Source organism: Poecilia mexicana, unplaced genomic scaffold (genome assembly GCF_051168715.1).
Source record: "Poecilia mexicana isolate PSO_F unplaced genomic scaffold, ASM5116871v1 scaffold_20, whole genome shotgun sequence".
Lineage (NCBI taxonomy): Eukaryota > Metazoa > Chordata > Actinopteri > Cyprinodontiformes > Poeciliidae > Poecilia > Poecilia mexicana.
In genome coordinates, this window is record NW_028263389.1 from 18,550,147 (window position 1) to 18,564,304 (window position 14,158).

Sequence of the window (14,158 nt, forward strand, 5' to 3'; positions counted from 1 at the left end):
TTTACAGAAATCAGAGGCTACATGTTTGCTGTGTTTGTTTATGGAGGATTACTGGGAGTTCTGGTCCAATCAAAGGAGGAAGGAAATGTTTGGTTTACACAGAATATTTAAGTGCCACAAAACATGCAGATCTTTACAGACATAATTTACCATCGATTTTTCTAATTGACTCTTCTGACATCAGGAAAGGCTCTGGAAGTCGGTCATTTTGAAATGTAAGCCATATTTGGATGAAGACATTTTATCTCTGATAACACTCACTGTAAAAGCATAAAGTTTTACCAAATGCTAATAGCTTCTCCAAATAGATTAGTACACTCAAAAGAAGACAAAACTAACTTATAAGTAAATTTTCAGCAAGAAATATGAGTCAATACTTAATTTAAGCATTAAAATATTTGTAATGAATTAATTGAAATTAATGTGTTTTAAGTTTTTCAGTTAATAAATTGTATTTTACTGTAGTTTATGATATTTTTGTGTTTTTAAGACAATACATAAATGAATGGTCATTTGTTGCAGATTGTTGTTTTTCCTCAGTGTCTGTGCCAAATGAATGATAGATATTTTGATTTTAGCATCATCTTGAATCAGAGTGTTTCCCAGATTCAAGTTCATATGAAAGTATTGAAAAGAGTCGAATTTGTAGTTCCTGTATTTTGTGTGTTTGTATTCTGATCATTTCTTTATGTTTTATTTATATTTATATTATTTTCAGTGTTGCCAGTTTGTCAGTAGTCTTTCCATATATGTTTATTCCTTTATGGTTATTCATTTGTTTATTTTTTGTTATTTTCTTTGTACTTTTGAATTTTGTGGTCTTTGTTTAGTGTTAATCTTTCCCCCTTGATTTGTTTTTCCCTTTTCTTTTACAAACCTTCCTGCAGGTTGAACGATTGTTGATCAGACCACTTTTTAAAGGTTTGGCTGGAGAAAAATGAGGACTGGCTTAAAGCGTCTTAGTGACGGTGGTTTCCTCACCTCCCTCTGTCATCATTATCACACAGTCCTCAGCTGCTTCCTGTAATAGCGCTCATCTGTCCCCCTCATTTTTTATTCCACATCTAACTTGTGGCCTGTCGTTTATTTTCTCACCTGCTGGAAACCCTTTAAGACTGAGTGAATGTTTGGACACTTTCAGGAAAGTTTCAGGTCTGAGTAAAGATTCCTGAGCACTAAAAGCTTCCTGGTGTCACTGGAAACGAGGAAAAGTACAACCAGTCCATCCATTAATCTTACCTTCATTAAGTCCTGATATGTGAAACTCTATTAATAAAAGATCTATGCTTGTTTTCTGGGACGCCACACATCTGAAATAAATGAAAGAAGATGAAAGTCCAGTCACGGTGCTGTGTGATACAAGATTAAATTAAATGTCTATAATGCATTTTGCATGATTAGTAAAAGCAAAACTGTTACATTCTTTTATCTGCTTCCCATTTGCTGAATCTAACCCCTCGTTTTCCCTTCATATGTGCTAATTTCATTATTATTTTTTATATATTTTTGTAATTAACTTAAACAGATTTGGCAGATTTTCAGCACCAAACACTAATAAGCTCTTGGAAGGGAAATTGATTTTCTGCTTTGACAATAACAACCATAAATCTGAACAGTGTTTCTCTCTTGAGTTTGGATTTGTTTCCATCCCTGGGTAAAAAAAAGAAGCTGCGATCAGTTCTCCTCTGAAGCTAGCTTTGCCTTCGGTGGAGTTTAAATATTGATCAGGGATCGATAAGATTGCTGTTATTGTATGAGAGTCCTTTGTTCAGCTGAAGGTCTAACAGTTTAATGGCTCTGCAAGCTGAAAATCTTTGTCAAAGTCGCAGCTGATGGTTGAAGCTAAACTATCCAATGGAAGTTATTTAAAAAAAACTTTTTTTTTAATGCACTTTCAGTCACTAAAATGATTTTAAAAACTTATTTGGAAGCAGTGGTACAAATTGTGATTGGTTGGTAAACCAATTTGTTTTGCTAGAAGCAGGTTAGCAGAAACATGTAATGTTGAAAAACCAATTTAGCATTTTTTGTGTTTACATTAAATAAGAAATGGAAATAAAATCACATGTGAATAAGGTGGCGCCATCATCCTCCTACCACTTCCTGTCTTCTTCATCTCTCCACCAGCTGTAACATCTGGCTGTTGATCATGCAACTTGTGTGATGTGAAAAAAAATGTTTCTGTTGCAGTTTTGCAACTTAAACCAATTTTAATTCAGCCAAAAAACTATCTAGCTAAGGCTAACGCTAGTTAGCATGACCATCGATGACGGCGGATAAACGATTTTTCTGTAACACTAAGTTGAAAACTTACAACTGCAGTTGTAAGGTGATGTACAGTTTTAAGAGTCTATGACAAATGTGGGAGCCAATGAGACAGGATTGTTTTATGTTGCAGAACCACAAGATCTGGCTTTATCACTCTCAGACACAGTATTGGTCAAACACACACACTTCCTGTTCTCGGTGCATTTCTCAGAAAAGTGGCCGCCTCGTGTCAAAAACAATCCTAATAGATAACATAAAGAGAGGTTACCTCACCATATGTTCCAACTTGTCGTTGTAATTTAGTTTACACGTCATTATATTGAATAAAGGATGTTTTCGGTGGATGTTCATCGCCTCTCTGGTCCTTGTGTAAGCAAAAGAAATCTGATTAACCAACAGTAAAGAGATGTAGTTTTGTAACCTTGATCTCTTCCTCACAATAAATGAAGGAGACTTACACTATTCCACATCTGAGCATAGATATTCTCTGTATTCTCTGTAATTATGTGACTTTTGCATAATTTACTAATTATGCAAAAGTCACATTTTTTACATTTTAATGCTTCTGTTTGGGTCTCAACTGAAAACTTAAAAAAATTATCCAGACGTTTTTTGGGAAGGAGTTAATGTTTCTTGGTGCCTGGAAAACAATATGTTTCAAAAAACTCCAGGTTGTTTAGGCACATTCAATGGCAACTGCACCGTTACCTAGCAACCCCACGGGAACTCAAGGCCGTTACCTAGCAACCCCAGGGGAACTCCTTCTGAAAAGAGCTCAACTGGCCGGTGTTCTGTCAGATCAGCATACGTTGTCAGATAGTCATACGCTTAGCTCAGACATGCATACGCTGTCATTACCATATGATTTTATTTAATCAGCAACATTGAATCATGATGTAGATCATCATACACTTGGTTATTAACAGCTGTATGGCATCCTGACTTAGCGGTTAAGTAGGTTAATGAGTTTTACACGGGCGTATGTTGTAGTTGACTGCAGCTGCAGTCAGACCTGCTTTAAATACACTTTGAAACCACGACAACGCATGTATATTTATCTAGTTATCATATTATTTCATATTATAAACAATTTAATGACTTATTTTCGTCATAACTTATTGCGTATGCTGAACTGACAACTCCACTGACGGTCGGACTTCTTAATGCGCATGCGCGGGCATGCTATTCACTGCATGTATGCTATCCTGACAGCGGATGGCTATCTGATAGAACAACGGCCTAAAATCTCATTATCTAAGAATGATTTTGTGCAAAAAATGTGATAAACATGTTTTGTGTAGCCCATAGACCAATGCTAACATGTTTAGGGAAGCATTATAGGTCAAATTCAAGGCTTAAAACAAATAATTGTAAATTTGTTGGGGAAGTTCTGACACAAAGCGATTAATGAAAGTAAAAATGGAGAAAGCAGAGAGAGTTGCTGTAAACGCTGTAAAATTTCAGCGGTCACTTTCACACACTCTCAACATTCTGAACTTCTCTTTTCTCTTAATTGAAGCACTAATGAGGATTCATGTGGTGATTTTTGCACAGATACTTACTCATTTTTCCTAAATTACTCCCAGTGGTTTTTGACTTTTCCGGTTACAGACGGCGAGTTGGGAATTCTTCTGGCAGAGGATCTGCCAAATAATCAGTTCATTAAATTTATCTCTTGATACCGTTTCTTCTGTTTCTTTCTTTTTTTCTTTTTTTTTTTTGCTCTGGCAACACCTGGACCCTGAAATTGAGATTATTAATCCTTTTTATTCTCTTTGTCCTTGCGTTTGTTTGAAAGGACTGATGTTTATCTTCATTCTCATGTTGCTGTGTGAGGTCGAATTATTACAGCTGATGCCTCGACAGAGCATGTAAAATTACCTGCGATAAACATCCCAGTTCTGCTTTTCTATTATCCCATTGAATCAGTGTTTGTTGAATGGTATTATGAGCTAAGCTTCAATGTAATTAGGTTTAAAGTTTGATCATTATTTTTAAGAAGATGACAACAGGACTGTTCAAGGGTCTTGAATTGATGAGCCTGGATTCTCATAAACCTTTAAAGAGGTCTTGATCGACAGTTTTTTCTGCAGACTTTAATTACTTTGTTGGCATTTCTTTGCCAGCTTTGCTTACTCTCTTTCTCCACATCATTAATCCTGAATTAAATATTTATATTGTACTTTTTTTATCCATGTTTACTTGTTCCTCTTGGGAGAAATGTGTGGCTCCAGATACATGTTGGTCACCTGCTGCCAGCACAACCCAGAGTACGGAAACTAAACTTGCATTTAGTTGTGTTTGTTCGTCATAAGAGGTTCTTTGGTGTGTTGAGTGTTGCAGCAACAGGAAACAACTCACTTCAGTCTTCCATGAAATGAAAATGTGGCTGCTCAAACTAGGAACTTCATGCTAAGAGCCTTGCCAAAATTATATGCATAATTATATAGCATAAAAATGTAGCATTATAAATTCAATGTCTAAAAAAGTCTGTTTGTAATTATTTTATTTTTCTTCCATTCTGCTGTTGCTACTTGGAGGATTGAATGTCAGTGATTCAGTAGAAAATGTTTTAACCAATTTGACTCATAAACTGAACTTGACTGCATTGTTTGGTAAGAATCAGTTTAAAATGTTTCTAATCTAATTTCTCAGTATGATTTGAATTGAGTTCTTGACATTAATTGTGAATTATTACACTGACATGTTTCAGTCACTGTGGCTGAAAACAAACTCCAACAATGTCTGATACAGAGGATGAACCAGGTTGTAATTCAGCTGTTTAATGCTGAAGTGGATGGTTCAGTGTTTTTTAAAAAGCTCCCTAAATAGCAAAGTTGCCTTTGGGCAATCTGTCACAGAGCTAACAGTATGGCAGCATAATTTCCCGGTTAAAATTCAATTAATGTTAATGCGAGATAAATTTACTCTCAAAGCAGCTGATCGATGGATGAAAGGAGAGACGAGGAAGATGACAGATTGTTTTGAGAAGGAAACTTACTATTAATAAATGGGAGCAAACATAAAAAAAATATGTATAATTTAGGTCATTATATTGATGATACAAGTATACAATCTATTATATATTCATGTGATATATTGAAATATATTGCAAAATGTACAAATGATTGCACTTTTCATTTAAATTAAACACGAATAATGTATATCCCAAAATATGTCTTAGTTTATATTTATAAACACCCACCATCATGTACTATGACGTATTTTTGAAAATGTATTGATAATCTGAAGCCATTTTAAGACATTTTTTCAAAAGGTTTATGTTTTCATATTCATGCTTTTATTTTGAAAGCGATTTCTGCCGCTTCCTTTTCCGTTCATTCTTAACGTTTTTCACCCGACCTGTTTAAAGTAATTGACAATATAACTAGTGATATTAGTCGTGTAATATGAATGCGTGGATGTTAATTATCATTTCTGCTGCTGGTTTATATCTGTAGAGTCTAAAATGTCCGATTTTACTGTCAGTGTGATCGTGATTTAGCATTAAAGCTAACTAACTTAGCGGTTAGCCTTGAACCGTTAGCCTCGAACCGTTAGCTTTGAGACAGCAGTGCGTCAACTGTGGGATATTAGAAATGTGAGTTTATAAAAGTTTGGAATTAAAACATTAAATATGTATATTATTACACAAACATTTCCTGTAAAGTTAAATCATTATTTCCTCTCAGGAATATGCAATTTGTGTTTTTTATACTACCAAAACAGCTTGATTGAGTTGTCCTAAACATTGTGGAAACTGTGGGAAAAATAAAAAAAATATATAAATTTGTAAGCCACCTATTATGCACTTTTGGCCTTACTTCCCTGTTCATTCATAAACATAATTCATAGCATTGCGTTACAACACTGCGAATTGTGTTTGGCTCTCGCAGAGATGAAGACTAATACAGAATCCTTAATCTGCTTTTCTCCCTATTATAATTCCTGGATTAATCAGCATGCGTTAATATGTAGAGAGGAGAAAGTAATCCTCGTGCCCCACTTTCTGAAGAAAGACAAATTTACTCTTGCTCGGCTTTGAACTAAGAAAAAGAAAAGACGGAGGGATCTGTTTGGGACATGAACTTGTTTATGTTTCACATAATGCATGAAGGGACGACACAAACACAGATGTACAACTGCAGTGTTTCTTAAACCTTTTCTTAAGGATGATAAAGACTTTAAAATATCACTGCAATGAAATGTTGACTGTCAGTTTGTTTTGCCTGAAAAGCAAGAAAGAAGACCTCTTGTTCCATTGGCACATGTTTGGATGAAAGATTCAGATTTAATGAAATTTCTCATTTTCAAAGTTGGAAAGATTTATAGGAAGTTCCCCTCAATTCAGTTTGATAGTTAATTTCTTACCTTCAGGGTTTAGGGTTGAACGGATATTTAGGAGGAGTAGGGTTGGATTTGGGGTTGTAAATACTGGCAAAGCCTTCTTAGATTTCATAGGCATGAAATTGCTGATTAAATTAGTTAATATTTTTAATTAATTCCCCAAATTTCTGGCATGGCAATGGGAAACAAGAAGAAAATGTTTCCCTAACCCAGGAATACATCTTCCAAATAAATTAAAATCAACACCATAACAAAACAAAAAGAATTAGAAATTTACTACCACACTTTGCAGAAAACCATTTAATAACATAAATTATATCAAAACAAAATGAGAGCAGTTCACAATGACTTTGATATGAAAATAACTAAATGAGGGGAAGAAGAAGTTTAGCATCTTTCCATTTAGCTTTTCAGAATAAAATGCAGTCTTCCTTATTTCTGTTTGTAGCAAACACTGTAAATTAATCAGATTCATAAACATACTGATTATTGGCTTCAAGCAAACACATTTCCATTTCTGTCGCTACCTACTTTAAAGTCACTGAAAATCCCTGAATTCAAATTGGAAACAACTTTATTTAAACAAAAATCCATTATCAGAAAGACTAGCTGAAAAATTAACATTTAGAAAGTTATGACCAAATGTTTTGAGGGTGATAAAAACTTTTAGATTAGTGCTTAGAAGAATTTTCATTTATTGCAAGTTGTTTTATTTCTTACTATAGTTTGACTCATTAAAAATAAACAACTACAGCACTTTCAAAGTCCATTTAATGCTTTATATTTTATTTTGTGTTTCAGATCATTAAGCAGATATCAGCTGAAGATAATCTGAGTAAATAAAAACAACACAATGTTGGAAAACAGCTATGAAAACCAAAGTGTCTGCAAAAAAGTTATTTCTCTAGAATGTAATGACTTGGCTTTTATTTAACCACATTGTTGAGTTTTCAACCATCAAAAGCCTAATTAAGGTCCTACCACAGCATCTCAATTAGATTTATGTCCAGACTTTGACTAGGCCAGTTCAAATGTGAGTGGGCTTTGGATATTTATCACTCATTAGTTCCCATAATATTTTCCTAGAAGTCTTTGGGATCATAAATAGATCATTTGGGAAATGTGAGACAATGCTAGTTGTTAGCTAGCTAGCTAAGTCAAAGTGCATCTACAACTGGTTAAAAGAATATTACAGTATGTGGGGACAATAAGGGTGAACGACACAAATAAATGAACAGACAAGAAAGAAAAATTCATTTTTTAATGACTTGAAGCATTCTATTGATATTAGTGATTCAAAATCTGCCTGTTTGCTTTATTCAGAATAAGAGAAAAGGTTCTGTTTTTATGAAACCGGTCGGGAATAACCTTCTCTGGAGACACAATGGTGTTAAAAACAAAAAATGAGGCTGAAAAAGACTGAAACTGTGAAAGAGACTAATGCTGCATCATGTTTATGATACTATAAATTATAAAAAATACTCTCAGTGTAGCGGCTGTTTATTTTTTTGTGTTATTACACGACAGAACGACACCCTGTGCAATTTAATATCAAGTTCATTTTAGGTTAAACAATAAAAATACCAGGTCAATTAGTAGAAAGAAAAAAATTCCTCCTTTAAGAAATTTGCTTCTTGAAACAGCCACTTGGTGATACACTGAATAAAATTAACTCAGAAATTTGAGATATCTACACCGCTCTACTCCCCAGTATGGAGTTGGGACATTGTGTAAAACATAAATAAAAACAAAAATAAAAACAAAATATGATAATTTGCATATCCTTTCCAACCCATATTCAACTGAACACAATACAAATACATAATATTTAATGTTAAAACGAATTAACTTTAATTTCTTTTTCAAGTTTGACTTATTTGGATCTCATATGCCTCCAACACGTTTCAAAATGCTGGAATGTTGATAATTTTGCCATTGTTCCATATTGCTTTCATTTCCATTTACCAACCTCTGCTTTAAACTCTTCAAGTTATTTATTGATCATTTATTCTCAGATTAAATATCATTAGATAACATCATCTACCGAAAGGATTAGGGCCAGTGAAAAAAATCTGACTTTTATGAAAGTCGGAATTTGAGACCTGAGATTAAAAAGTCAAAAATTTTAAATTAAAAAAGTCACATTCTGAGAAAAAATAAATTCTGAGGAAAAGAAATATTAGAATTCTAAGAAAAAATTTAAAGTTCAGAAAACAATACTGAGAAAATAGTTAAAATTCAGAAAAAAAAAGAATTTCTGAAAAAAATATCAAAAGTTTGAGAACTCAATTCTTTTGATTCTGAAATTAAAATTCGAAATTCTGAGCAAATATCAAAATTATGAGAAAAAAGTCAAACTTCTAATGAAAAACAATAGAGAAAATTTTTAGAATTATGAAAAAACATTACATTATATTTATAGTAAACAGTGTTGTGAGGGAAAAAATGTCAAAATTCTGTTGGAAACTCCCCCCCCTCCCAAAATCTAAGGAAAACAAAACATTTTGAGAACTCAAAACTAAATAAGAAGTAATTCTGAGGGGAAAAAAGATTTCTGAGACGAAAGAAAGTCAAACATTTTTGAAAAAAGTCTAAAATGTCAAGTTTGAACAAGTAAAAATTCTAAGAAAAATGTTTATATATTTTTTTTTACCTTTGTCAAGTGGCCCTAATTGCCTTCCGTAGGTGTCAGAGTAGAGGTGACTGGAGAAAAATGTAAATTATTTCTTTAAAACTTTAAACTATGAACCTGTTTCCTTCACCCTCTTTGTGCATAATTTTGTGTTGCTCAGAAACATGAAATCTGTATAAAATATCTGAAGTTTGTGGTTCCACATGACAAAATGTGAAAACTAAATAAAGTCCTTCTGAAGGCTAATTATTGGGTTACTGAATGATTTCACAAGCAGCCACCCAGCTTCTGTAAATCTAGGGAAAAACATTTCAAAGCCCAAATATCTGAGGACAGTAAAAAGCAAGTTATCCTCACTTAACTTAACTGCAACATTTCTACAGAGTGAACTAAAACAACAGCTGCCTAAACAAACCAACACAGAGACATTTAGCTGTGAATGCAGGATGAATCCCTCCGCTCTCCTCGGTGTTAAGCATTAGCTGTTTGCGTTACGGCTCCTCTGAATGGGATTCGGTTTGTAAATCCAGAAGGGAAAGGTGTGTAATGTCAACACAAAGCACTGCGTGTAGCCCTAATCTCACATCTTCAGTCTGCTTTGTACACAGAGCTTCACAGAGCGTTTGTTCTCGGATCAGACCGGGATTAAACGGCCCGGTTTCATGTTCTGCATGTTCGGTTCTCTGCTAATAAAGATGTTTTGTCTTTTTCGGAGACCTGCTCACTTTATTCTGCGTCTCTTTATTCCCTGTAGTGAGCCACCAGAATCACTTTGGGTTTGGGTCCGGCCGCAGACGGAGGTTCTGCAGCAGAGCAGCCGCTGTTCGCCGCCGAAGCCCGTCCGCGGGTTGGCGGCGCCGTGGACGGGGTGGGCGCCGTCACCTGGTGGTCCCTCTGCGGCCGCGCGGAGCGGAACGTCTTGGTCGGTCGAGAAAATGTCTTTAAGGTGGAGCCTGGTACTGGAGCGGAGCAGGAGAAGAAGGCCCGGAAACATCTGTGAAACTGCACACAAACAGAGGCAGCAGCTGTAACAAACGGATAATAACAGAGGAGGATTATTATACTAATTTAACTTAAACAAATCTTGTCCCAGTATTTCAGTCAAAATATAAAAAGGAGATGGTTAGGTGGCCGGTGTTTTTCTCTACAAAAATATGAGACTAAAAATCTGAATTCAGAGATTAGAAAAGTGAAATTTTGAGGAAAAAAGAATTGAGAAAAAAGTTCTTGACGATTCTTGGCGATTGTCATCATTCAAAATGTCAAAATTAAAAAACTGAAATAAAAGTCAAAATTTTGAGAAAAAATGAAAATTTTAAGAAAAAAAAAACAGAAATCTGAGATTAGAAAAGTAAAAATTCTGAGAAAAAATAATTCTGAAAAAAAGTCAACATTCTGAGAAAAATGAATTGAGAAAAAAGTCAGAATTCTTAAATTAAAAATGCCAAAATTTTGAAAAAATAAAAAATAAAAAATGAAAAAATGTCAAAATTTTGAGAAAAAATTAAAATTTTAAGAAATAATAAATAAATCTGAGATTAGAAAAGTAAAAATTCTGAGAAAAAATAATTCTGAAAGGAATTCAGTCAAAAAAAATATTCAGAGAAAAAAGTTAGAATTCTGAACTTAAGAGTCAATTAAAAAAAAAAATTAAGAATTCCGAAATAAAAGTCAAAATTATGAGAAAACAATTGACATTCTACCAAATTCTCAAAAATCTAATCTCAGAACTCTGATATTATAAAAATCAAAATTCTGAGAAAAAAAGTCTGAAATTAAAACAGGAAAAACTCGGAGAAAGAAAAAAAAAACAATATTAAGAGAAAAAAAGTTAGAATTCCAAAATTAAAAGGTCAAAATTTTTAGAAATAAAAATCTAAATTCTGTCAAAAAAGTCAGACTTCTTAATTTAAAAAAGTCTAAATTCTGACACTGAAGAGGATCTTAGTATCTAAACTGGGACAGTTCGGTGGAAACAAAACTCCAGATGCAAACAGGCTTTAGTATTCAGGTTTCATAAGATCAGAAGGTCAAAAATTAAAATTTTACATTGGATTCTGTAGGTTTAAAGAAGTAGAGAGACAGCTGTGTGGGCAAAAAGACAATAACGAGACTGAAAAGCTTTTCTCACTCAAAAACAAAAAAAAACAGTAAATTTTCAGACAGACTGGAAATGCGACCAGTAATCCCACCACTAAACTGGAGCGGCTAACCGTTGAGATGGACCAAGAAAGACGAAGAGCTGAAATAAAACCCAAAAGTACAAACTTATCTGAAGTTACTGCAGCTTTTTCATGTTTCTCTCTAACAGATTTGTTTTTATAGTTTACAGGACAACTGTCAGACCAAAGGAGATTCAGTTATTAATTATTCTGTAAATCACAAAAGAAACTCTTTTCAAATGGCCTATAGACTTTTAAATCCTCTGGAGGTGAAAATAAAACATGAAAAAAAAAGTTAAGAAGAAAAGTCAGTGAAGAAGAACAATAGATTAGAAAGAGGAAGAATTCAAAGAGAATAAATAAACGGGAGGAATAAGAAAAACAGAAGTGAAGAAAAGTTGATGATGCCTAAAGGAGGAAAAGAGAGAAAAAGAAGGGAACAATTAAGAAAATAAAAATAAATCAGGAGCAAAGGAAACAAATAAATTCAATTATGAAGGAAAAGGTAGAAGGAAAATGGATGGAAAGCCAGGAGGAAGAAAAACAACGAAAAGAGGGAAAGAAATTCAAGAAAGAAGGTAAATAAAAGGAAAGACAAGAAAGAAAAGAAAAAAAGGTGGATAGAAGAGGAAAGTAAATATGTAGAAAGAAAAACATGAGAAATATTTCAGGACACTGGAACTCAGACTATATAAAATAATGTCCAAAAACAATTTTAAAAGTTTAATCTTGCAATATATAAACTTATTCTGGAGAAAATTATAATTTTCCCCCAGAAAAATACTGAGACACAAAAAATCCAACTAAAAAAATCTAAACACAAATGCCAAAAATAATAAAACATCAGGAGCAAAAACACAATGTAACCAAAATAAAACATAATTTTATAGAACACACTATAATCTTAGGTTTATTAATATCACTTTCTGTATTTGTTGTGTTAAGATAGAAGTAATTGTTCCAATCGTGGATATTTAAAATTTTATTGGTGTTGAATAAAAAGTGTCCCAATAACGGAGCCCTGAGGAACCCCAGATGTGATTGTGTTAAAGATTCATGATAACAAAAATGTTTCTAAATCGATACAGTCTAAATAAAGTAACCAACTATTTCATACACTTTAAAATCTACCAGCCAGGATGTTAAATTTATACAGAGTATTTGAGTCAAATTGAATAATTTTTCTGTTTTTCATTGTATTTGAAGTCCAGCAGGCGTCCCCTGGATAAACGTAGTGTACTTAGTATACTCTTCAGTTCCACACGTATACTGAAAGTCTACTACATTTCCCCACGGACCTGCAGCTTAAACAAAACCCAGATTCACCCAGCATCCTTCAGCTGTAAGAAATTAAAAAATAAAATCCACTTATTTATGGGAGCAGTTTGCCGAGGTTCTTAACCAAAATACTTAAGACAGACAGAGCGTCAGAAATGAGCCAATTAATTTCTGTTTCCCCGAGGACATCGTGAAATTATACCGCTTTCACAGTTAGCGTTCAGTATTAAGTCTATTAGAGCCCCAAAGTATTAATCTGCTGCAGAATGAAGGGAGGAGGTGGGATGAAAAAACGCCCCACAGGACATAAAAAGACTCTTACGCTGAAATGAGGAACAGAAAATAAGACAGAAGCAACGGGAGACAAAATTATAGGCTCAGTGAAATCTGTGAGGGAAAAAACAGCAAAATATCTGGACCTGAACTTTCAGAGACACATAAAGACGGTTACAAAGTCAGGCTTTTAACACTTCAATTATTCCTATAGGACTAATTTACCTGCAAGATCTAGAAAAACGAATCTGTTCATCTTTAGATTCATTGATTACTGAAACTGTGTCTTTACAGGTCTGTAGCTGTAGCTGCTTCAAAACGCTTTAGTTTTTAAACCACTCAGCATCACAACACAATCATGATCTGATGCTGTCGTCTTTATTATCTTTGGATCTAAAGAGGGACGATACAGAGATAACGACAGCTTCAGTTATTACAGCTGGAAACCAGAGATAAGGCCCAGAATCTGACCTGAACCTTCAGAGACACATAAAGACGGTTATAAAGTTGGCATTCTATCACCTGAAGAACATTTCCAGGATTAAAGGTCAAATGACCCAACAAGATCTATAGAAACTCATCCATGCATTTATCTTTAGTCACATTTATTACTGCACCAGGTCTGCCTAAAAAAGTCAATCCTCCAGCTGCAGCTGATCCAGAACGCTGCTGCTGGCGTTCTGACTAAAACCAGAACTGAGTGAGCACATCACTCAGTTCTAAAGTCCTTCCGCTGGCTCCCTGCAGCTCAGAGAATATACTTTAAAATACTGTTGTTAGGTTATAAATCACTGAATGGCTTAGCACCACAACACATTAAAAGATCTGCTGTTGTCATAGCAACCTTCCAGACCTCTCGGGTCTTCTGTTAGAACCAGAACCAAACAAGGGGAAGCAGCATTCAGCTTCTATGCACCACAAATCTGGAACAAACTGTCGAAACCAAAGCTGAAAACCATAATAAATGGAACATTGACCAACAATGATGATTCTAATGATGACAATCAACAAAATGTAACGTTTGGTTGTTGTTATGATGTAATAAAGGGCTTGTTGTGCTGTACAAATAAACCTGACTGATTTATTAAAGTATTGTGAATTAAATGCAGCCCTTCCAGCCAACATTTTCTGTTAAATTTACTTCAACTGCACTATATTTAAACATTCAGTCTCTGTTATGGCTTTTATTTGATCGAAA

The 14,158-nt window shown here is 34.1% G+C and overlaps 1 protein-coding gene across 1 annotated transcript in view; it reads right to left on the reverse strand.

Moving 5' to 3' along the window:
• Positions 1–9,179: 9,179 nt before the first annotated feature.
• Positions 9,180–14,158, reverse strand: part of tmtopsb (teleost multiple tissue opsin b) — a 38,778-nt gene continuing 33,799 nt past the window's right edge. The window contains exon 4 of the mRNA XM_014973242.2: positions 9,180–10,249. Within this exon, the coding sequence (XP_014828728.1) occupies positions 9,989–10,249 (261 nt within the window). The 3' untranslated portion in view covers positions 9,180–9,988. The remainder of the gene's footprint in view (positions 10,250–14,158) is intronic.